General features: G+C 50.1%; 1 protein-coding gene across 2 annotated transcripts in view; it reads right to left on the reverse strand.

Annotated features, from left to right (window-relative positions):
• The window catches only part of IGSF21 (immunoglobin superfamily member 21), a 238229-nt gene that overhangs the window by 124508 nt on the left and 88301 nt on the right, over positions 1-25420 (reverse strand). For both annotated transcript variants that reach the window (XM_081057819.1, XM_081057820.1), the window contains exon 2: positions 7741-7853. In XM_081057819.1, the coding sequence (XP_080913945.1) occupies positions 7741-7853 (113 nt within the window). The remainder of the gene's footprint in view (positions 1-7740; positions 7854-25420) is intronic.

The raw sequence follows: 25420 nt of genomic DNA on the forward strand, positions 1-25420 counted from the left end.
ATCTTGACCTCTCCCCAGAATCCCGGGTTGGTAGCCTTAACTACTGCTCTGACGGCTCCATTCCACATCCTAACACGGCTGACAGAGAATCCCTTCCAACGGTCTCCTCCTTGCTCTCCTCAAAGTCTCTCAGTAAATAGTACCATCCGCCCACACCTAGCTGCTCCACCTGAGAGCCAGCAGTCATCCTGACCCCTCCATTTCCCTCATCCCTTCCACATGTTAGCAACCCCTTCAGACTCTACCGCAAATCAACGCAGATCTTCCCCCTCCCGTCATGTCCACTGCCACCATCCCTGCCCTCCCCCAAGCCACTGTTGCTTCTTGCCAGAACTGTGATAGTGACCTCTAATGTGGTCCCTTGGCTTCCAGTCTTACCTTCCCTACAACCCAGAAGTGAATTTTTCGTTAAGTAAATCAGATCCCGTTACTCTCCTGCTCAACCTCTCCCCCCCCCCCCCACACACCTCACACGAAGCTTCCCTTAGAATAACTCCAGGTCCAAGTTTCCTGGAGCACAGAGCCTGGCAGGAACAGTCTCCCCAATCTGTCTCTCCTCATCTCTTAACTCCCCCTGACTCGCTTCATTCCGGCCACTCAGCCAGGGCCACCCGGTGCACTCATCTTCTGTTCTGGGAACATGAGAAGATTGTTCCCACATAGGGCCTTTGCGTTCGCTCCTCCCTCTGACCAGAATGCTCCATCTCCTCCCCTTGGCATGGTAGGTTCTTTGTTACCTTTGAGATCGCGGCTTAAATGAGAGTCTTTCCCTGACCACCCAATCCCTTTCTATCCCATCGGCCTATTTTCACTCTATGCACTGCCCTTACCACTATCTGGTATTTTTCTTGTTTGTGTAGCTTTTGAACTTCTCCCTCAAGGTAAACGGCACGACTTCAGGGTCTCATTTCTCGAGGTGCCCCACCCCCCATGCCTAGAACCATCTGGCTCAGTAACTATGTGCTGAATTAATGCTGGATCAATGAATGGCTCCCTTGATCAGTTTCCAAACACCGGAAACTAGTCCCTGGCTGAGCTAAGTGCATTACAGTCACCTGAGGGAGCTGGTAAAAAGTACAAATGCTCTGAGGCTCCATTCCTGGAGCTTCTGATCCAATAACTGTAGAATGGGGCTCAGCCAATAGTATATTTTTACAGGCCCCTCTGAAAATGCTAAGGAGCAGTCAGAGTGGGCAATTCCTGCCCTTTTACACCCAAGCTTCCATTCAAGACCAAGGATTGGGACAGCAATAATTGCGATTCACATTCTGACCTCTAGGAGGAGCTTAAGGTTTCTCTCATCTCTCCATCCCAGAAGGAGCTGTCTGGGATAGATACAACCCGTGGGTGAGTGTGGAATAAAAGATTGGCAATGGAACTAGACTTGGAAACCTATTCTTATTTCCTGTTTATGTGTTTTCACATTTCTTTAACAATCAGCTGTCCTTTGGCAGGCCCACTCTCTGGTGTTCTCTCCTTTTGTGTGACTGGTGGGGTAAGATGGGGCATGGAACATTCCTCATCAGAGAGAGTCTGCCCCTTAGGAAGGCGAGAAGCAGGGAATGGAGGAATGGACAAGGCAGCTTGGACCAGCTTGGCTCTGGCTCTCAAAAGGCCTCTTGCCCTCCTTATTCCCTTCCTCCTCCAGATCTTGGAGCTCTGTGAGTCCAAGATCGGGGTATGGGTCCAGGAGAGTAGCAAAAAGCAGCCAGGCTGAGTAGCTGCTATGCTGGGCTCCAAGCCATAGGGGCCAAAGGGGTGGTTCAGCTTAGTTCTTCAGAACTTATGTCCTGGTCTTTACTCATCACCAAGAGTGTATCTGCCTTTTTGCTCTTATGATATTAAACTGTAAGGTCCTCTTATGATCATCATTTTCTATTTTGTTTCAGACAACAAAAGGACTGAGTCAAGAACTGAGATGAAGAGAGAGCCAATGCCAATAAAGCCATTTTGAAATAGCTCCTTGTTTCAGAGAGAGAGAGCTAAGATCCGCTGAAATGCCTTAGCTAGGTAATGGTGTTTCCAAGAATTGAAATCCAGTGAGTTTACCAGCATAACCACAGAGGAACAAAGAGTATTGTCTCTGTCCATCTGCCTTGAGAATAGAGGTAGTAGGATGGAATTCAAGGAATCTGATCTTGGTGAGCCTCCACAAAAACACTTTCCACTCTAATACTTTCCCTCTCTGGGTTCCTTAAGCTACCAAGAGACATGATAGGACAATGGCTCCCTATCATGAAGAGGTGCCATAATGAGCCAAGCACTGGGCATGTTTGGTTGTCCGATGCAGGTATTCTGATGCCTAAGTCCTCTCTCTTTCTACCTTACCTTTCCCGGCATCCTGTCTCAGTCTGCTCTCTGAGGGTCTAGGACAGCCATACACCCTCACTCTCATTGCAAAGGGTATCCAGAAGAGCCCCAAAGGGGGAGCTGGTGTGGCCAGCTAGCATCATGGTGGAGACATTTACATCACAAAACAAACACCCAGGCACATGTTTCCTTCAAGGTGAAAGAGGCAAGATAAGGGGCTCCTGAAAGTGGGGGCATTATCCCTGTTTGCCGATCTCTTTCTCTCTATCTCACTCTGTGGCTATCTTTACTGTGTGGCCTTGTAACCTGGGCCCAGTGCAGCTTTTGGGAACAAATTGTGAAGGAAAGAGACAAAACAATGGAGAGATAATAAAAACTGCTGTGAAAGGTTAAATTCCCAGGATTCTCTCTGCTTGTTTAATGGATTTCTATGAAATAAACAGACCTTTGGCTTTGCCTGCTGGGCAGGTGACTTCCAACTAAATGAGTTTAGACAGTATTTCCTAATAAGAAATGTTCCTTTTTTCCTAATACTCCACACAGCCCCCTGAGAATTCAAAGACTCGCACTTACCCCCAGACAGGACGATACTATCAGCTGCACACACATGCCCATCTGAAACGGAGTGGGTACATGGCGCGGTGGGTGAAATGTACACGTGCATTTGTATTTCCAGCTCTACCATTTGTTCACTTAACAAACGTGTACAGAGGTGACCCCTAGGCATTAGGGATACCGTGGGAAAAAGACATGGCCTTTGTGCTTGCTATGCTCTCGGCCCGGTGGATAGGCAGGTGTTTTGACAGGATGAGATAAGAGCTGCTGTGTAGACCCACAAAGAGGAATCATGGGCGAGGGAGTGTCTAGAACTTCCTGCAGACGTCAAGGATGGCAACATGAGCTGAGACACAGTCTCTTTGAATAGCCTCAGTTTCTTCATCTGAAAAATAGGCGCAACCACAGTACCTAGCTCACAATGCCCACATGAAAATGAAATGTAGTCCTGTATGGAAAGCACTTGGTTCAGTGCCTGGCACGCAGTAAAGACTCAGTAATGTTAGCTACTCAGATTAGTATCAGCAGCATTACGAAATGAGTCCCCAGTTATGGGTGTAAATGAACAGAAATGATTAAGTAAAGCATGTTGTTTATCATTCATTTTCTAGAACCAAGTCCTGGCGTTCAGGGTAACCAAGTCCAGGGTAGTTTGGTTGCTAGGCGAGAGCCTCCTACTGGTCAACGGTGGAATTGCACCTCCACTCTATCAGTCGCTATATTTCTAGGGAAAAAGGAGAACTCCACGTGCATGAGCTGTGAAGACGGAGCCTGGGAGACTCACATATGGGAGTAAGCATGGCGAGATGTTGAGAAAAACTGTGAAACATCCTCAGTTTGAACAGGGCTTTGGTAGCAACTGCAATACCCAGAACTTCAAGGGCCTGACAACTCTTGATATCTCTGTTTTCAAAGAAGTCTTCTGAGAATAATGATCCATCCTCCCACCCTGCCACACCCCACAATCTAATGATGGCAGGTTACAAAACAAATCAATTCATTGTTCTGAAATTCACTTTAGCATGCGTTTTCCTGGAAAGCTGGCTCAATGAACAGCCACTGTTATTCCTTTGACAGGAAAACATAGTATATTCCAGAGACCACAGAATAAACATTTTCAAACATCTACAGCAGGCTGTCCAGTAGAACTTTCTGTGGTGATGGAAATGTTCCATACCTGCTGCTCTGTCTAATATGGTAACCCAGAACTACGTGTGGCTAGCGAGCTCTTGAAAGGTGGCTAGTCTGAATGAGGAAACACATTTTCAATTTAATTTGATTTCGTAGAATTTAAATTTAAATAGCCACGTGTGACTAGTGGCTACTACACTGGACAGCACAGACCCAGGGACTCTCTTGGGCCTATTCTATAGCTTTGACATCTTCTGCAAACAGGACAGCCCCTGGGGCAAAGTGTCTAAGGTATAGCCCCTGGCCACTTCCTCCTATTCTCCCTGCTGCCCACCCCACTCCCAAGGGGTCTGCAAGGCAAGACCTTCCCAACTGTTCAGCCGGAGGTCTCGTTAACCCCAAGGAGGTCATCTCTTTTGCTTCAGCCAATTTCATCCAGCTCACCCAATTTACCCAAAGAATCCAATCCATTCACTCTGTTTCTCAAAGCTGAGGATGACCCCATTGCTAAGATAATGTCTTTAGGACCAGGGGGGGAGGCTGCTGGGCTTTACACATGTTTTGGGCCATTTTGTGCCCACTGGGCTGAGCGGGCAATGGAGGCCTCATCACAATGCCCTGCTTTTCCCTTCTAAAAGGATTGGGCCTGTGTGATCTATTCATTTCCTTCCAAGCCAGGCTCTGTAAGCTCATTCATGGAGGATGAGGAAAGGAAGCTGGGGAGGCAAACACATGTACAGAAAACAAACAACGCTGGCTCAGCAGCTCCCTGTTGTGTGTGTGTGGGGGGGAGGGGGTTGCTTCAGGGACAGAGGATGGGGGATGAAGCGTGGTAGTGGGGGTCTGGCTGGGGAAGGAGACTGGGGCTCCCACTGCTGCTTCTCCCACTTCCTCCAGCAGCCCTGCTCAGCCTTGAGTCCTAAAGCCTCCATCTTGGTAGGCTCTTATCTCTCTCCATTCAGCCGTCTCTGGCGAAAAAAGCAATCAGCGAGGGAAGGCCAGAGTGGCAGCAGGCAAAGAGGGAGCTGGCAGCATGGAGCCACTTCTCTGGAATTTCCTCCTGTCCTCTGCCCCCATCCTCACCATCACAGACAGAGCACTACTGGTTCCAAAGAGAGTCCCAAGTCAGCTGAGCTGCCACCTCAGTCCAGCTACAGAATCAAAAGGGACCAAGCATTTGGCTCCAGTGGGCAATTTGCATGTGATTTGCATACATCTGCATACCCCCCTCCTGAGGCCTTCAGTCAAAGGATGTGAAATGAAATAAATTAATTAGTGCAGCCTACCATAGCCCAATATGCCAGGCCTAACACCCATAAGAGACATAACTGATTCTTAAAGCAATCCATGTGGTCGCAGACTAGGGTGAAGAGAGATGGGGCCAGGGTTGGTGGGATAAACAAGGATTCTTAGCATTGGGAGTAGAGAAGGAGAGGGAAAGCGTCTGTCTGAACTGGAAGTTGGACATGTTCCTTCTGCCCCAGCCCCATGCCCCATCCTCAGAGAACAGAGTTGAGCTACATGCAGGTCTGTCTTGGCTTCCTACACCTGGGCCTGGCACTGACTGGTGTTGTCCCCACCCTAGCAGCTACTTCTGCAGAGAGATTTTTACCACTGTGATAAAGTGACATTCGATTTCAAACAAGGGTGAGGGTACTTGCTCCAAGGGCTGGAAAAGCAGTCAGGTGCCCACCGGTGTTTTCCTGTCTCCAAGCTCCCTTCCCCTTTCATCCCCATTTACTGTTCCCATTGGGTGTCCACATTTCTCTCTGCCAGTGGGGCGGGTCTTTCAATACCCCCACTCCAAGCCCATCTATGAATGGTTGAGAGAGAGAGCGGTGGGCCCTTCATTAGCAGTGAGCTGGAGTTAACCTATCCCAGTCCTCCACCAGGCATTCATGAGATGCTTGCAGTGAGCATCAGCCAAGCAGCAACCATGTCAGGTAAGCACGTCTCTTGGTGGCTCAGCTCATGGCACTATTTCACATATGCCTTGACTTTCTCCAGGCTCACTGATCTATTCAGGGTGGAAGCCTCATTGAAAGCGGGGGTCTTGCAGTGTATCAAAAGTCAGGTTTATACCTGTGGGGCCCAGGCTGCCGGGAAAGCTTGAGTGGAGGGCCCTAGAGGAGATGCTAAGTGGGAGGGGCTACAACATGAAGATGGAGAACAACGATTTTGGTTAAAACGAGCCCAGGTCACAGCCAACAAATCAGCAACCACCAGCTAATGATGAATCAAAGACCAAAAACGCACAAAGGAACAGCAAGGACAGGATGGTTCAAAGCAAGACTGGACCATAAGCAAGGAGATTGGCGGGAGCAATTCTTTGTCACGGCCGTGAATGGTAACTGTGACCCAGCAGGTTTCACGTACTGCCTAGTGGATGTGGACGTAGCTTGGAGGAGTGAAGGAACCCATTTTAGATGCCTGACCACCAAACCGTGCCCACCGTGCCTCCCCCCTCCGCTCCCCAACCCCAACCCTTTCTCCTTCACGCTTCATTGCTCCATCCAGAGCAGCTCCATTTGACTGTGTCTTCATTGGTTTCACTTGAAAAAAGGGTGATGCAGCTTACAAAGGTGAGAAAACTATTCATTTTAGATCAGGGGTTGGCAAACTCTGACCCAAATTTGACCATATCCGCCTACAACCTGTTTTTGTCTGGCTTTCGGGCCAAGAGTGGTTTTCAACCTTTTTTCATGGTTGAAAAACATAAAAAAGAAAAAGACCATTTTGTGACACATGAAAATTACATGAAATTCAAGCCTGGCCTCCATGAATAAAGTTTTATTGGAACCCAGCCATGCCCTTCCCCTGACACCGGTGTCTGTCATTTTCACACGACAGCAGCAGAGCTCAGTAGTTGTGACAGAGACCATATGGTCCCCAAAGAGGAAAACATTTACTGTCTGGACCTCACTGGAAAACTTGGCCAACCCTTGTTTTAGATCATAGAAGGGGGAGTTCGCTGAACCTATTCTCAAGATGGTGGTACGCTGCTCTGTGCAAACCCGACATTCATTGCAAGACGTCATCAATGCCAGGGGACCTTCTCCTGAGCCCAGCCAGCCCCGACATCCTGGTGGCAAAGGGATCAGGCTGGAATGCCCAATCCAGACACAGGGACGTTTCTCTCGGTGCCTGAAAACACCACCACTTGTGCCCAAGACCCAGACCAGAGCTGGTCCTTCCATTGCCAACACCTGAGCCCTGGGCAGTTGGGCAAATGTACGTCTCTAACAACATCCCTTCTCGGACCTAAACGGAAGGTGCCAGATGCCAGAACGAGTCCGATATGTCATCAGATTAGAAGACTGACTAGCTCTGTAATTCGATTTGGGAGAATGCAGGAAGTCGTCCTGTTCTTCCCTCTCCTCTGCCAAAAACATTACGCCAAACCCCATGCCTGGAATTCCACCTTTGACATTTCTTTGCTGCTGCACTGCAACCAGGGCCCACCGTGTTCTTAGCAACTCATACTGGGTCCCAACGGAGTTCCCCGAGCATAGCAGTATATTAGGCACTGGGCCCCAGAACCAGGCAGAGCCTAGGCTCAGAAGAGAAGACGGGGCAAAAAGGTCTGTAGGAGGGTTTCGGCAGAGGACGGGGACCTGGTGGAGGGCACAGCATTGGGGTGGGGCTGAGGACATAGCTAAGACTGTGAGGGTCTCCAGAGCAGGTCTGGGGACGCTACCCTTAGCCCTGGCTGTGGGCAGGGAGAGGACAGTGGCGGTGACTTACCCGGTACCACACGATTTCGCGCATGCGACCATCGGTCTTGAAGTTACACTTCAAGGTCACAGCATCGCCAGCCACCACGGGTGGGATAGGCTCAATGTTGACAGTCAAGTAGCCTACGGGGAAAAAAAAAGGAGAACAGGAAGTTGAGGGCACGAAGTGATCAGGAGGATTAGGCTGCCTTGCTTGGGGTAGTGGAGAGACACAACTGTACGGGGTCTGTTCGCGTTACAATCTCCGTGATTGGTGACTGGGCCTGGATGGAGCTCGTCACCCTCTTCTTCCTTTCTCATTGAGATCTCTCTTTCCGGCAACCTCCCGGGCTCCTGTGGATACCTTCAACCCTTCAAACCTAAAAACACCTCTTCTTGGGATGAATTTTCCTGTGAAAGTAGGACCTGCTGGCACGGAAGGAAGCGCCTCAATGTATTTCTACAAGATTTCCCAGAGAAACCATTGAGTGGCCAAACACTACACTTGCAACCCCTCTTTTAGAGAGTCGCGATATGTGGTAGTAAGCCTGCTAAGCCCTACAGGAAATGAACACGCTAAAGGCATTTAACCGAGTGTTTCCAAAGCTTTGAGCAGGGGTCTGTTAGCCCCATCAGCATCCTATGCAGCCAGAGTTCTGTGAAACCCATAATTGGGATATAGTGTCCTAGGTGTCCAGACCCCTCCATTCCCAGCCTCACAACCAAATTAGTCCTGGTGAAAAGGAGGAGAGTCCTGAGGAACTGCTGTTTACTTCCTGAACGCCAAATCTCCCATTATATACCCTGTCACCCAAGGGGAGAGGCAGTTCCAACCCTGCGCCATGGGGGAGGCGATGTGGGAGAGGGTGATAATGTGCTGACTGCTTGGAAAGGCGTCTCAACCCTCTGCAAGTACCAAATGTTGCCTCCAGCTGTCCCCAGGAATCCTTGGGACTCTTGCCCTGGTGCCACTCCCTGGGGAACACTGCTGCCTTCATGCCAAAGCCAGACCAGTGAAACCTCGCACCCTCTCCCCTGCCTTCCAGGGCCCTGACCCAGATGGCTGGGTGCCCACTCCAGCTTGGTGGGGGACCTCCTTCTTGGGCTGATCATCCCGGCTCCTCTGATTGGCTTCCCACCAGCTGATGTCCAGCCATTGATCTGATGGATCAATGCAGTCCAATCGTCTTAATGAGAAAACTAACCAGGATGGGCTCGGGGATTTCAATTGTTCAGGCAACCTGAGCGGCTCAAGCCCAGAGTCCTGACCCCTGCTTAGAACTTAATGGTTACAACACTCCAGGAAAAAAACAACAACAAGAATCGACCTGGGGATGATCAGTGTGGAAGCTGGAGTCAGACTCAACCTCCATGGTCCAAGACTTCAGGTCCCAATGCCCAGAGTGAGGCGGTAAGTTGTGGGGCTCCCCGCAGGTGGCCTCTTACATAGGCTGGAAGCCAGGCTCACAGGAAGCGCCAGAGCCTGTGTGGTCTAAGAAACCAGAGCCCACTGGAAGGACTGATCTTCTGCCTCCACTTTGCCTCATACATTCAGCCCCAAAGTTTGCTCCCACCTGCTCTGAGCAGGCCCAGGGCTGGACCCAGGAACCAGGATGCTTGAGCATTGTATTGCCCTCCAGAAACACACAGTGGGGACACACATTCACACTCAGTGGGGTGAGTATAACGGTAGGATGAAAATGGGGGTCTATGGGAGGGGAGAGGGGAAATGTGGCCCAGCCTGGATGATCAGGAAAGTCCTCAAGTCCAGCCAGGTCCCAAAGCATGACAAACAAGGAGACTGCCCTTGGGAGAATGAACTCCAGTGAGAGAGAAGACGCTGGGAAAAGTCAAGCCCAAGTGTGAAATAATAATAATGGCTCACGTTTCCATGGCACCCCTACTGAGCCAAGTACTGGGCTAAGTGCTTAACACATACACACCTATTCCAATGTCACGACCATCCTGGGAGAGAGGAACTAGTATCATTCCCACTTTCCATGGGGAAATGGAAAAGAGAAGTAACCGGCCAAGATCCCAGCTGTAAGTGGCAGAGCTGGCATTCGAACCCAGAACTTCTGTTATGACCACCACGCTCTATCCAGTCTCTCTAGTGATGGGAGAGGTGAGAAAAGGGCCGGCAAACATTGCATATCTAGCCCTGAGGAGGACTATTTGGGGGGCCATGGCAGGAGTCTAGGACCTGATCCCATCTGCTACCGTTCCCAGCCTGAGGATGACCTCTTGGCTCCCCTTTCCAGTGGGGCTGCCCTTGTCTGGGGAGGGGGCGGTGTCTCACCTTTGAAGCTATAGCTAAGAGCTGAGCCTCATCAGCCCAGATGGCTGAGGAGCTCAAGACCGGAGAAGGCCCCCCTCTGACCAGAAGGAGGCTGAAAGGATACATTTTCGGACGCATACATCTTCCAGTCCGCTCAAGGTGGGCGCAAGTGGTAAGAGCCTGTGAGGCAAGCCGGGGCAGGACGGGGGTGTCAGCTTGCAGGGTCACCATCTGTTGGCAAGCCACGGGGGAGTTATAGGTGTGAGGCTGGCGGGGTTTCAGGAATGGTTGCACATCTGGTAACTGGTGGTAATGCCAGGAGCAGCCGTGGGTGTAGCAGATGTCTGGGGCAATGGGACTCACAGGGGCATGCCAGGCTGAGAGCAGAGAACAGCCAGCCCATGGCACAGTGGAGAGAGGGGGCCTTGGGACCCCAGAAGAGGAGAGAGAAGGTGGGTGCATGAGGGCGGTGGTTCTGACGCCTTACGGCAGTGTTTCCCGGAGTGAACAGAGAATAAGGAACTTCTGACAGACATTTCAGGCAAAAAGATTTCTAGTAGCAACGAAGTGTGCAAAACATGGGGTTAAACAAAATTAGATAGGTTCGTTTCCTTCAAGACTTCTCAAACTCTTTCTCTCCTTCCTTTTCCTTGTCTTGCCTTCATTTGTGAAAAACTATTGATGGAGAATCTTTTCAGTACCAGGCAGCCTTCTAGGGGGAAGGGGGACACATGGGGAGAACAGGAACCTGCTCTCACGGAGCTGGTGCTCCAGCAGAGCAGACAATAAACAAACAAACAAGCAAAGGGAAACATGTCAAGTGGTGCTAGCTACATGTAAATCAGGGTAAAGCAGCAGAGAATAATGGGGGTGGGATTCCTCTGGATGGGGTGGCCTAGGGGACCTCTCTGAGGAGGCCTGAATAAAGGAGAGGGTGAGTCACATGGGTAAGTAGAGGGGAGCATTCCAGACAGAGGACACCACACACAGGCACAGGCCCGGAAGCTGGAGTGTGCTCAGAGTACGCCGTGATTCTCCACCTTTAGGCCATGGTAGATTGTTTTGTAACACTGTACCCTCTGGAGCCCATCTTTGGCTGAGCACCTTATAGGACTAGAATCAGGGCTGGGATGAGGGTGAGGCAAGGAAGGTGTCTAGGGTGCAAAATTAAAGGAGGCCTGCACTCCTACTGCAGGACCCTGAGTCCCGCTGGCTCCCCCCTCATCCTGGCCCTGCTAGAGTCCATTGGAACAAACTTTAGGAAACACCTCGTTAAGCTGCGGTGGAAGTGACTGTTTCCCGTTCCCTGAGGTCCCCTACTTGGAGCCACAGAGGATGGGGGCAGGGTGGACCACTCCTAGCTGAAGCTCCTTCTTATCTCAGCCCTGGGGGAGCTGATGGAGTGCGTTCCATGTGCCAGGGCAGGTAGAAGGCCTCTGCTCTAAAGATTGAGACTTCCTGCCCTGGCACATGCCACTTTCCAGTTTTCCTAGCACTTTTCCTCCCAGGTTCTCCTCAACCGCTGCAGGCCTTGTAAGATGCTGGGATCACTGCGTATGTCACACTGGAGTGCCAGTATCCATTTGCATGTCTGCCTCTCCTTCTGGAATGCGAGTTCCATTAATATCAGTAGAGTGGTAACATCCGAATCGGACAAGTGCTGCTTTTTGAGCTTTCTTACGTGGCCGAAGTCTCGTGCCTCACACCACCCTGTGAATATTCCCATCACCGGGGAAGGGCTGTGGTTCAGAGCCGGAAAGTGCTTCCCTCAATACCGCTGCGAGGTACATGACCAAGCCGAGATTTGAAACCAGGTCTGCTCGATGCTGAAGCCAATTTCTTTCTACCACCTCTGCTACCACCCGGAGCTGAGTTATGTCATGTGCGGAGGTCATGAGGGAATTCTGGGGGTAGCCCCCACCCCACATTTGCCACTGCACTGACTGCATCTGCACCAGGGGTCTGGCTCTCAGATGGGGCAGGACAGCCCAAGCAAGGACAGTAAGCGCAGGCCCAGAACTGCACACTGAGTGGCAGACGGCAAACACAGCGGTCTGGGGCTGGCATCAGGCTCAGGGAGGGATGGTGGGCAGAGGGGACACCCCACTCCCTCAGGATTTGACATCATCGCCTCACAATGACCTGTGGGCTCCCCACACCTCTCCTATCCAAGGCCAGACAAGCCTCAGACGACGCATGGGCTCTAAGCCTCAGGTCTAGAGAAAGGATTACTGGCTGGGATGGGGAAGGGACGAGGTCATATTCTGGCAGACGTACCGGGCAAGGAGTGGGTCAACACCTGGATCACAGGTGAGAAATCACCTGCCAGACACAGACACACACGGGCGAGGGGACAGCAAGGATTCATGGCCAAGGAGTTCTTGGCAAAAGGAAAACACAGGAAAGTTCTTTTCTAGGTCCAACCAACATTCTTCCAGCTCCTATTTCACCTTCGAATACTCTGTATTGCTTCTTTCTCTGAAAATTCCTTCTCTCACTTTCCTTGCTTCCCCACCCACATGCCTCCAGCAAATTTGAAGTCAGTTAATTGGTTCAAGTTTCTCTCTAGCACTCAGCCGTGTCCCGGGCAAGGGATCTGGCCCCCACTGGACTCAGTTTCCCCACGTGGGGTGTGGACATGGGAACAATTCCGGGGTCCAACGTGGGGAAGCATGTCCTCAGGTTGTGTCCATCATGAGCCCTGCCACCCAGGCGGGTGTCCCTGAGCAGGGTGAGGCGGTACCACACGTCCCGGCTCCCAGACCTCTACTTTCTCCCACTTCCCACTGTTCAGTTGAGGAAAGACGGTCTGAGGTGGAGGTGGGAAGCGTGCGGTCTGACATCGGGAAACTGGGTAAGGAGTGGAAGATTCAGACATAACCAGCTCAGCCAGACATTCCATCTGGAATGGGATCAGAGCCAGGAGACCCAGGTGGAACCCCCCCTCCCGCAAGACAGAGGACAGAATGCCAAAGACAGGGGATCCAAGATGGCCTTCGGCTGCCAGGACCCCACATCGAGCCTGCAGGCCAGTGGGAAGGCGCAGCTAAGCAGGCAGGTGTGAGGGGAAATGCAAGTGGATACAATCGAAAGAGCACACGAGACATGCATTCTGGGCTCAGCCATGCTGCCAACCAGCTCTGGGACCTCAGGCAGGTTGTCACCTTCTCTGGGCCTCAATTTCCTCATCTGTAAAATGAGGGGTGATCTGGATTTTTAGGGCCATCCAGCTCCAATCAATCCCATGTCAGCTGTTAACTGAGCCCAGATCTTGCCACCATCACTCCTGGTACGACTTAAGGCTATTTCTCTGAGAAGTGATTCTGCCAATTACTCAGACACCAGCTAAAGACACAGCTCTGTCTTTTTCAGCATTAAATTTGCCACCAATCAGCCCCAATGCATAACCCACCTACCCCCACGTGCGGTATCGAGACACCGGATCAGGAGTGGCACGGATTCATCTTAACTAAGCAGTTCATTATCCCCGAATGCCGCCATCACTCTCCCCTCTATCTCTGACAGCATTTATACTACTCCCGTTAAGATACATTTAGCAAAATCGCAGGCAATATTTAGGAACCAGGCGTCTTCCCAATGAGGTGATGACAAATAGCTCTTCTGTCCGGAAACTCGCCTTGCCATATTCCAGCAGTGCTCCCCTCCCCTTTTCAAGCTCAGAGGGGATGTTTCTAGAGGGCCAGCTCATGTCTGGCTCCAGGGGTAGACCGGAATTGGCAAGGGTTTCTGTGGGAGGAGTACAGTGAAAAGAGACATACATTATATGAGGGTGACCGATGTCTCAGTCTGCCCAGGATCAAGGGATTTCCTGGGACAGGGGTGGCAAACTAGAACAAGTTGGTCAGGATGTAGCCGTAGCTCTGTGCCCTGACACCGTGGGCCACGGGTGGCTCTGGGTAACTCACTTAAACCTCTTTACCTATTTCAGTAATAAGGGGAACCACGCCTCCCTTAACCAAATGTCAGGACATGTGAGTGCAGACGCTGACCGCCTCTTCGGTGCTTGGGTGTTCAGTAGATGAGGGTGGCGGTTAAGGAAGTAACTTGTGAGATCGAGATTTGTCTTGGACTTCCTGTATCCATTCACAACCTTCACTCGTCCTCAGCAGCCAGAGTGATTTCTCTACAGTACACATCCCTGGGCTTCTAGGGCCTTCTGAGCTTCCGTTTGTTCTGTAGGAAAAGTTGCAAATGCTCTCTGGGGTTTTCTGGCTGTGCCTAGCTCTCCAGATCCTCACGCCCCATCGAGTCCTGCTATGTTCTCCTCTTCCTCACGTACAGCTTTTCTCTCGCCTCTGCGCCATAGTACCGGCCGCCCCCTCTGTCCCAAGCCCTCACTCTTTGCTTGGGTAACTCCTGATTATCCTTCAAGGATGAATGAAAATCACTTCCTCAAGAAGACTCTCCCTGACTCCCCAGGCTATCCTAGTCCCAAACACCCTCCGCTTCCTCCCAGCAGAGCACTGCAAATCACCAGGAAGTATGCCTGCAGTACACATGCGCCGCTACACAATGCCACGAATGGTTTCTACTTTCCATGTCACCCATGTGCGGAGAATCGTACCTGGATCAGAGCATGCACTGAATGAACAAATAAATCCTGCCCATCCCCGAGACTGCGCCATCATTAGAGTGGACAGTGTTCCCGGGAAGGCCTTCTCAGAGCACCTCGTCCTTGTGGGCCGTGTCCTGGGCAGTCTGACCCCCCCCCCCCACCAATCCTCAGGTGCCTTCTGAACCTCCTCTCTGACCATATCTTTTTGGACTGGTCTCGGCGCCCCCTTAGAGTATCCAATAGCCTCTTGTGGAGGCCAGTCAGGGGGACAATTCAACAGAGGAAATTGGCACTGGGTGGGGAGTGGTCGCCCCATTAGCGATGGTAGGATATAAGACAAAATGTGAGTCAGCAGACAGCACATTGGCTACAGCAGAGACCATAGGTGGCAGAAGCCATGAATTGAAGCGGCAGAATCCAAGGGTAGTAGCTTGTTGAAGCACCGTATAGCAGGGCCCTGGAGCAGGCAGCTCCATCAGGCTTGGCAAGGAGGGCCGCAGATTCTGAATGCAGTACCCCTCCCTCATGCTGCAGGAGCCCCTCCCCCTTGCTTTCAAATGGAGAAGCAGGAAACGAGTGGGCAGAGGGCTTCCGTGACCAGAAGTACACAAGAAATCTTGCTTGGGGTGTAGTGGGATCAGATCCCAGGTTAGGCCAGCAGGACACAGCACCTCCACAAGGAGGCAGTAGAATGACTGATGGATGAGTCCATTTTCAAGTTCAAAGCCAGTAGAGGGTGCTAGGAAGGCCAGGAAGATGTGTCTGAGAATTTTCCAGGCCCTTGAGACTTGAGGCTAGATGGGTGAATTTCTTCCATGGCGTCCTTGACATACAGTCCTGTGACCTCAGCCCTGGGCAGTTACCTTGGCCCAGAAGTGTCTGTCTTGTGTCACCCAAGTCGTCACTTGTTGATACAAAGTAACTAGAGAAGAACCAAAAGCAACGAACTACCACCTTTCTATCAGAGGGCAGGGAGTGTGTCTGCCGTCACTGTGTCTGCCATCAGACTAGAATGGACTCCCGAGGGCAGGGACTTCTGTGTCAGGCGTGGTGCAGGGAATCCCAGGAGAACGAGTGTGGGCCACACCAAGACTTGACCTGGGGCAGACAGATGGTCAGGCAGTGGCCCCAGCTGGATATAAAGCCCTGCCAGGTGGACTGTGGGAGTGAGAGTCACGTTAATTCCTCAAGCGACCCTTTCCCTTCTGTGGGTCTGGGATCGATCTCCATGGGATAACAGGAGCCCCATGTACTGCCACTCATGAAGAAAAAGACCATAGCATGGCACTGATGACAGTCTCCCTGGGCTTCCCGTGCCACGTAATTACTATCATAATAAATAGTATTACAACAAGCCAGTTACTGGAACCATATCTTCAGGCAGATACAGAGGATTCTGTGAAATACATCCTTCCATGCTGTCCTAGGAGGTACTCCAGCCATCACGTCCTTAGTAGCAGAAACTGGGGCGAGAGATGGGACAGAGAGAAGAGGGGGGCTTTCAAGAAGAGAAAGCCTCTGAGCCAAGAGGGGAAGCTAACAGCTCGTCTCTAAGATGATCAATTCTTCCTCTCAAATCGATCTCAAAACCATCCGTGCCCCACACCCATCCTACCTTGGACCCTTACAATCCTCTGCAGGATGCTGCACAGTTGGCTCGCGGTCTCTAGCCTCCAGTTTTGTCCCTCCAATGTACCCACCGCCCTGGAGTCTCAATGATATTTCTCAAACACAAATGTGATGTTGCCACGTCTCTGGTTAACGCCATTCAATTTCCCCACCCCATTGCCTTCCGATTCAAGATCAAGTTCTGTCAACATCAAGACTGTCATGGCCAGCCAGGCCCCTCATGATCTTGCCTCTCTTGGCCTCTCCAGCTCACTCAGTCTCACGCCATGTTTGTGCCACCTTGCCCCCCCCCCACCAGCCCTTCCAGATCTCAGGTCCTTCTTGTTGCCTGTGCTGTTTCCTCTTCCTGGAATGCCCTTCTCCTCTGAATTCACCAGGTGACATCTGTACACCTCCTTCCAGCTTCAGTGCAACGGTCACCTCCTCCCTGATTTATCTGAGTCTGATACTCCCTCTCCCGAGCTCACAGCCCCTAGGAACCATCAGCCATAGCCTGTCCACATTACGTTGTAATATAAGGTATGTTCTTTGTATGTGTCTCCTCCATCAGACTGGGAGCGTCTTATTGCCGGGGACCGGGGGTGCGTCTCCACTTCCCTCTATCACGCGTGGCACGTGTACTGCACGGATAAAGTAGTGCATGAACCAGACGTGAACACTGCGTGTGGCAGAGCTCTGTGAGCTGTGTAGCCCTGGAACAGTGTGGGTCATGCCACAGCCCAGGGTCCTGATGTCACATCCTGGATCCACATCCTTCTTCCCACTGCCTTTGGGATGAAGTCCAAACCCCTCCCCCTCATGCTCGGGGCCTGCCTCCTCCTCAGCTCATCTCTTGCCTCTCTGCCTTGTGTGTGCTGAGCCTCAGCCATCCTGAATTCCTTAGAGCTCCCCAGATAATGCCAGGCTTTGTCTGGCTATGGGGCCTATGCACCTGCCACTCCCTGCTTGGAACAGCTACCATCACTTGACCCCCATCGCTCTGATAAACCCATAACGTCATTTACCTTAGGGGCCTCTCCTGACACACACTCCAACATCACCTACCACCCCACGTGCCCCTCTCACAGTGTCTACCACAGTCCTGACACACTGCGTGGCGACATCCTGTTCTGGACTGTGAGCTCCTGGAGGGCCCCAAGCGTGTCTCAGGAACTGCATTCTCAGGGCTTAGCATGCGGCTGACACATGGCTCATATTCAGGGCAGAATGAATGAATGAGTGAATGAATGAATGAATGAACCCATGGATAAACAAATAAATTCTACAGACACCTTCAGCTGGCCTCGCTTGGTTATAACATCCAATTCTGTTGGGGCTGAATGTTTTTTGTCTTATTGTGCTATGAATTTCCCACCTTAAATTTGGGCCATGAAAGAACATCTAGAGGGGAGGGCCCATCCTCACTCCTGGTTCTCACCTCCAGCAGCCCGCTCAGCTCTGGCCCATCAGGGACCTCAAACACTTGGGAGCCTTTGTAGAGAGACGTGCCTGCGACGTTCAGGGGTCCACCCCCGGCCCTGACGTCCCGGGCTCTCTGAAATATACCCGCTCTGTGATCTCCAGCCAGCGAATCCAATTCCCCTGTCAAAGGCAATAGAGCCTCAAAAGCCTTGTAGTGTTAATGTATTATTCACGACATATGTATTATTTACCATTAGTTTGTTTATTTATTATTAATTTGTGTTTCATTATTGATAATGATGTGGTTATGGCCCTTTGTGGACACCTGATGCCCCTCCAATTCCCTGGAAAGCCAGAGTGGGGCGTGTTTCATCCCATTTTATGGATGGGAGATACTGAGGCCAGGGAAGGGAGGACTTGTTCAGTCAGTGTTTTTGCCTCTGAGATGTCTACAAAGGAAGGTGATGGGACTTGGGAAAAGCTTCATTAGGCAGCACGTCCCAGGTGGACAACAGGGCTGATGGCATAGATTCCTGCAGGGTACTGCTGCTCGACCTGCCAACCATGGCTCCATCTGGATGGACCCTCATGTTCTCCTGCTTTGCACTGTGGGTGCTCCCCAAACTCATACAGAATGCTGGGTGCGCCCCAAACCCAATCACCTTTGCCTCTCAGGTGCTCAGCCCGACTACATTTCCCATCATCCCTTGCAGTCGGTGGGACCATGTGACCAAATCAAGGCCAGGGGAATATAGCTTCTAGGCCTGGCCCCTAGAAACCTCCCATGCCATCCTCCACACCCCCTGTCTCCACCGGCTGCTTGGATAGATAGGGCTCTGAGGGCCTGGAGGAGGGCAGAGCCATCCGATGGAAAGAACTTGGGTACTGGAATGATCGCAGGAACGATGTCTTCCCATTGCCCCCAGCAGTCAGTGATATGAGTGAAAAATAAAATAGTGCATTACGCCACGGAGATGCTGGACTGCTTGGTTACACCGGTTATTTGACTAATACATTCTACTAATATATTACACAGAGCAGGTACTCAGTAGGTTCTTGATGAAAAAACAAGTCAGTGAAAAAATAAACGAAGAGGCCACATAAGAAATCAATGGGTTGGGCTATACTGCCATTGAGTTGGATTCCCAAACCATGGCTCCCCAACACAGACTATCCCAGGGAAGTGGCCTTCATGATCTTGAATTCAGACCCTTTTGTTATATAGATGGGTAAGCTGAGGCCCAGAGAATGGAAGGTCACAGAGACAATTAACAGGCAATTTTCATACCAGGACCCCAGCCCCCTGAAGCATAGTCCTGTGACCCTTCCACCACACCAGCGTTTGTCTTTGACTGTCTTTCACCCGGCAGCCTGCTGTTACCCTCTGGAACTTTCTCTGTGTCCTTGAGAGTAGGTGAGAGGGAATCACAATTTCCTTATCCCTAGGCCAGTCCAGCATCCACAGAATAGGCAGAACTGCTGGCAGGAAGAGGGATGAGAGACTGAAGTGATGCGGGATGCCGGTGAGATTCCCTGTCAGCTATGGCTGTCTCCGCAGTGCCCTCTCTGGGGCCAAGGCCCCCCAGGCGCAGCCAACAATAGAGAAGCCACAGGTAGCAGCCGGAAGAAAAGGAAACAGCCCCGACCTTGAAGCCAAGGGCCTGGGTGTAGCCCTTGTTCTGCCAAGGACACAGAGGGCACGTCCCTCCCCCTATTTGGGCCTCAGCCAACTCATCTGAACAAAGGGGCTCCTGGTGCTAATTCCTTAGGGCAATAGTGATGCTGAGATCAGAGGATAGAGGGGAAAGTGATTGGAAAAGTTGCTCTCCTTCTTTGCATGGGGACATTATCAGGGACCACTGGTGCCAAGAAACTATGACCTTGGACTTGGGAACCAGACAGACCTGGGCACAGCTTCTGACTCTTATTACAGCAGCCCTGAGGAAGTCGTTTCACTGCTCTGAGCCTCAGTTTCCACCTCTGCCAAATGGGGATAATTGCCCTTCCTTCTTAGGGCTGGGCAGGATGCAGGGGGTGTATGCAGGGAGATGGCCCCGGCAAGGGGCTTAGTGCAGTGCCTGGCACACAGTGACAGTGCCCATCTGGAGAGTCTAGCCATCACTCCGGCTTCAGCACCCCACTTCTCCACGCCCTCCATCCTCTTCTACCAACAAGACTGTTTCAAGGAGTTTCCTAGAAAGCTGTGGGAGCAGATGGCCCATTTTTTGTTGGTTGTTTCAGATCAGTCTCAGGAGCACAGAGGCTGAGAAGTCAGCCCTCGACGCTGTTTTGTTTCCTCGCGGAGATTTTTGAAGCAGAGCGCACAGAGGGCCCGGCAGCCCTGCGTACTCCAACATGACTCAGAATCATGAGGACAGACTCATGAGCAACAGGGAAGGTTCTCTGACTTGGAATAAAATGTAAAATATGGATGATAGCTTATTAAGGAATATTTAAGAAAAATCGTTATTACTCAAGGAACAGTCTAAGCTAGGTTGTAAACTGGTCTTAATCAGTAAAATGAGGCAACTTAATGAAAAAAATTGCAATTTAAAATAGGCCTACATGAAATAATAATGCCTTATAAACACAGACGTTCTTTAGCATATTAGAATTAATTGCTGGGCTCAGAAGCTAAAGGCACAATAAAGGAATCCTTAATTTTTTTGGTCTTTTATTTTTCTCTCCCTAAAAGGCAACCCACATTAGACTAGGTTTTTCTCAGGTTGGTAGCAAAGGGCATGGAAATTTGCAAAGGGAATTTTCTCAGTAACAATTCTGTTTCCTTCAACCCCTTATTTTAAGAGCCCGTTAGAAGGAAGTATGGCTTTGCTCTGGACCTGCCTCAGTTCTAAATAAACTTGTGTGACAGAGTCATCCCACTGATGAATTAGGGAACAGGCTCATTTTGCAGAATGGAAGCCCCTGAGTTCAGACCCGTCAAGCTTGGCAGCTCACTTATCAGGGTAGCCGTCCCACTGGTCCAGCGAGATTCAATATCTGCATTCCTAGCAGCTATTAGAAATAGTCTGAGAAAGCAGAGTGGTCCCAATCAGGGGCGATTTTTCTGCCTACCTCCCAGGGGACATTGGGCAATGTCTGGAGGTATTTTTGGTATTTTTGGTTGTCACAACTGGTGTGTGCGGGGGGAGGGACTGTTACTGGCAACTCTCAGGTACAGGCCAGGGTTTGCTGTTACACATCCTACAATGCATAGGCTGGCCCCCACAACCAAAAATTGTTGGGCCCCAAATGTCAGTAGGGCTGATGTTGAGAAACCCTGCAGGGAAGGAAGAAAAGCAATCTTCTGGAAGGTGTGTTGGGTACTCGGCGTTCCCAGGCTCAGGAGATGGAGAGACTCTCCAAACCTCAGGACCAGTCATCTTGAGCTGGGACTACACATCGCTGAAAAGTTCTCGCTCAGCGTGACCCCAGCACCAGTTATGCCTACACCTGCCTTCCACCCAGATTACTGTGCGGCTGAAATGGATCAACGCATTCCACTCAAGCATTGTATCTGCGCTCCCTGACCTATTTTCCTTTTGTGCTGGAATCCTGGGAGAAACTCTTTTTACGGTCACCCCTGGCAAAATGCATTGATTCTGCAAAGCAAAGAAATCCTAGCTCATAAAGGAGAGTCTTGGGGCGCCATCCTCCCCAGAGAGCACTCAGAGCCTCCCTCCTTGCCAATCTCACTCAGACTGCTTGGCAAAAGAAGCAATCTGGTCTTCATATTAATACTTTATTAAACACACGCATCGTGCCAGATAAACATCAGCCTATCACAGCTGTTTCGTTATAGAATGCCTGCTTGTCACCCAAAGACTATTTGGGTCTGATTTGCTCACCATCTCACTTCTTCCTGCTGGAGACCAAGGCACATACTGTAAACATTTTACTGAGTTGGGGGCTTAGGTGGGGAGCAGGTGGGCTGGGAGGTATTTTATTCCCATCCTCCAGGGCTCAAGGCTTCCATCTTTCTAGTGAAGACAGAAAGGTGTGGTGCCTCCACGTAAGGGTTGCGTGGACCACATCTGGAGCCAGTTTGTCCCCAGGGACAAAAAATTCAGGAAGAAGGAAGGCACACTCCCCACAATTGGATCGTTCTAGTTCAACTTAGAAAAGAATGGGGAGCCTACGGTGGCAAGCATTGGGTAGGCTGAGCCGAGACCCGCTGCCTTTCTGGTCAGGCCGTGAGAACAGGTCGAAATCTTGCCCTGTTTCTTCCTCACTCTATGCTCTCGGAAGACGGAGCTTCAGTCTTTTTACATATTAAGGAGGACCCCTGAAGCTTACCTCCTAGGGTTGGAGATAATAGATTTACCGTGCTAATGTATCGTTCAATACAAGGTTGATGCTACCACTGTTGGAATGATTTTACTCCTTTTTATAGGTATGATTTGTAGCAAAATGCACAAACCTCAAGTGAACAACTTGAGGAATTTTCAGGTTACACACCACTGTAATCACCACTGAGATCAAAAGATAACACATTGCCGGGCATCCCGGGAAGTTTCCTTGTGCTCTTCACCAGTCACCACCTGCCCCATGCCCCCAGGATAACCTCTGTGCTGGCTTGTCCATCACAGATTAGCTTTCTTGTCTCTTGATGCTTATATAAATAGAATCATGCAAGATGCGCCTTTTGGTGTCTGGCCACTTTTTCTCAATGTGATGTTTCTGACATTTATCCGTGTGTCGCATTTATCAGTCGTTTGCGCTTTTTAAAAAAAAAAAAAAAAAAGTTTCCTGAGGAGTATTCCCTTATATGAAATACCACAATTCAGTTATCCATTCTACCATGGAGAGACATTTAGGTGGTTTGCAGTTTGGGGATATTCTGAATAAAGCCAATTGTCGTTAAACTATTAGTCCTAGACCCAAGGGACAACTGGTCAACCTCTTTCTTCAAGAGCAGAACTGACCTTCGTCCTTGGCCAGCTCCAGGCAGGGAGGCCCTCTGTTGGGTTATGAATGAAGGAGGTGAAGGTTGCCTTCATCATGCCCACCCTGCCCTCTGAGACCCTAGCCCTTCCCCCTTGGGGCCCTTGGGGCATCCCTTAGGAATGCTGGCCACTTGTTAGCCTTTGATATGAACGGGTCTTCCTGCATCTCTCTCCTAGGGGCACGTGAAAGCCAACCTCCAAAATAAATGACACTGCCATTTGAACCTGCTTTGTTTTTTGCCAAGTATACGTTCTTCTGTGTCTGGTCTTCCCACAAGCCTGTGGGTAAATAGGATAAATATCCCTATTTTTCAGGTTGGAAAACTGAAGCACATTGGCTCATCCTCATTTACTTCCTGGACACATATCTATGAAACACCTGCTAGACTGGTATTGTCTACCATATCACTCCAGATTTTCAAGGTCCACATTAGAGAGACACACACATACCCAAATAGCTTTCCCGCAAGTAGAGCTAAACCATCCATCACATGTGTGTAGGTCAAAGAGATTCAAGGTCCAAGGACTCCACATATCCTTTGCTGGTTTTGAAGAAGGAATGTGGGAAGCCTACAGGAGCAAGAGCAACCCCCATCAACAGCTAGCAAGCAAACACACACCTCAGCCCTACTCCCACGTGGGGGTTCAGACAAGCCACCCCAAGACGTGCCTCAGTGGTGTACAAATTATTTAGGCAATTTTAGCTTCAAGCTCGAGAGGAACTTCTGCCCCTCCCTTGACTACCTGGAAGAACTTGAATTAGGGGCTTTAACCATTATAAGCGATTATCAGAGATAACTTCTTTTGACCCATCTACAGGGTAGAACAAGCTTCTATTTACTAAGCATCTCATTTTATCGTCCTACAATGACCCTTTGAAGCCCCCAAGGCACCTTACCTCATCCCTAGCTCAGGATGTCTTATATACCCTTTCTGTCTCTGAACCTCTCCTGCATGTGAGGTCTTGGACTCTCTCATGTATGTGGGGTTCCCATACATACATATGTAGCAAACTTGGTTACTTTCTCTTCTTAATTTGTCTCATGTTTATTCGATTAGTAGACCAGCCAGAAGAACCTTGGGGGTAGAGGAAACTTGTTCTTCCCCCCACACCTGCAAGGAACTGGATTCTGCAACAACCTGAATGACTTTGGAAGGGGATTCTCCCTCAGAGCCTTGAGATAAGAGCCCACTTGGCCAACACCTTGGTTTTGACCTTGTGAGACCTGGAGCAGAGAACAGAGCCTAGCCTACTCAGACTTCTGACCTATAGAACTCTGAGATTAGAAAAATGGGTGGGTTTTTTAGAGCCGCTGAGTTTGTGGTAATTTGTTACACAGTAATAGTGGATTAATACAACATGTTTATCTGAGATCTCAGCAACCAGGGGACCCTTTTGAAGGACCCAGCGGATCATGCCATTCCCCTGCTCCAAGCACTCAATAAATCCCATCTCACTGCACAGTGAGAGGAAAAGCCTGCTCGTGGTCCAGAAGGCTGGCACGGTCTGGCCCCGGCTCTCACTCCAACCTCACTTCTCCCCACTCCCTTTGGCTCACTCCATTCCAGTCACTTTGGCTTCTTTGCTCTTCCCTACACATCCCAAGCTCATTCCTACCCCAGGGCCTTTGCATTGACTTTCTTCTTCTTGGAACACTCTCCTCCCAGCTATGTACATGGCTTGCCTACTCATTTCATCTTAATCTCTGCTCACTATCAAGTCCCCACAGAAGCCTTCCCCAATCACCCAGTGTAAAATTCTCCAAAATTCCCACCTAACTTCTCTCGCTATCCTTAAAAGTGCTTTATATTTCATAATGCCATTTCTCTGCCTGTCGCTGCATTTTAAATGTATCCACTTTTTGATTATCAATTCTATATACCCTCCTACCTCCCTGACTAGAATGTCAGCCACATGAGGGGATGGAATTTGTCTGTTTTGTTCACTGAAGTGTCCATAGCACCAGGCAGGACGTCTGGGACTTGTTGACATTTTATAGTGCCCACAAGGGGCTCGGCATTGCATTAAGTGCCATCTACTGCTTTAATGAAAAGGACAAATCAACACGACCATTCTTCAACATTTAAACAGATCATCTGACAGAGCAAGAACGGCCACAGGTAGGATCCAACAGCTTTTACACTAATCCCTGACCTCTGGCATTCACAGTTTTTTCCCTAACTCTGGTTCTACATTTTGATTAGACTTGCGTACAGGTCACCTTGAGTCAGTTGCCCCTGGGTTCCAATGGGACTCTAGGGTTTCCACAGAGCATGGAATCAAAATGCTCAGCTGGCATCTCCTGGCGAGACCTGGCATTGTATTTTATTTCCCAAACTGATTCTTGTGATTACCTCCTTTCACGATGGGTTGCTTGAGTCATGCTCCTGTAGGCTTCACTCGCTCAGAGCCCCTTCTCCATCCTTCTCTTTGTCAGCAAGATAAGAGGAAGTCAGGGAAAGACCTGGATGACAAACATCCCCTGTACAAAAAGGATGGTTTTCCCACGGAGAAGGTAACTTCACACTGGGTTCTGGAAGAAGAGATGCAGCCCTGCTCCTATCAATATTTTTATCTGTAATGACTTTTCCCTTTGGGGATTTTAAGATTAATATTTGTTTATTATAGAAAATAAAAAAAATAATGCAAGTAATTGTACAGAAAAATAAATCCCATCCTGTAAAGCACCACACAGAGAAAGCCATTGTTAGTATTTTGGAATTCCCATTTCCTTTCTCTCTCTCTCTCTCTCTCTCTCTCTCCCTTCCCTTCTCTCTTCATCAACTCTTTAGCAGGACTCCGTGATACTGGTATCACTTGATACATGAATACAAACCCTGTCCTGCCCAGTTGTGTGGGTTACTCTTATGTGTCAACTTG

Source organism: Rhinolophus hipposideros (genome assembly GCF_964194185.1).
Source record: "Rhinolophus hipposideros genome assembly, chromosome: 8".
Lineage (NCBI taxonomy): Eukaryota > Metazoa > Chordata > Mammalia > Chiroptera > Rhinolophidae > Rhinolophus > Rhinolophus hipposideros.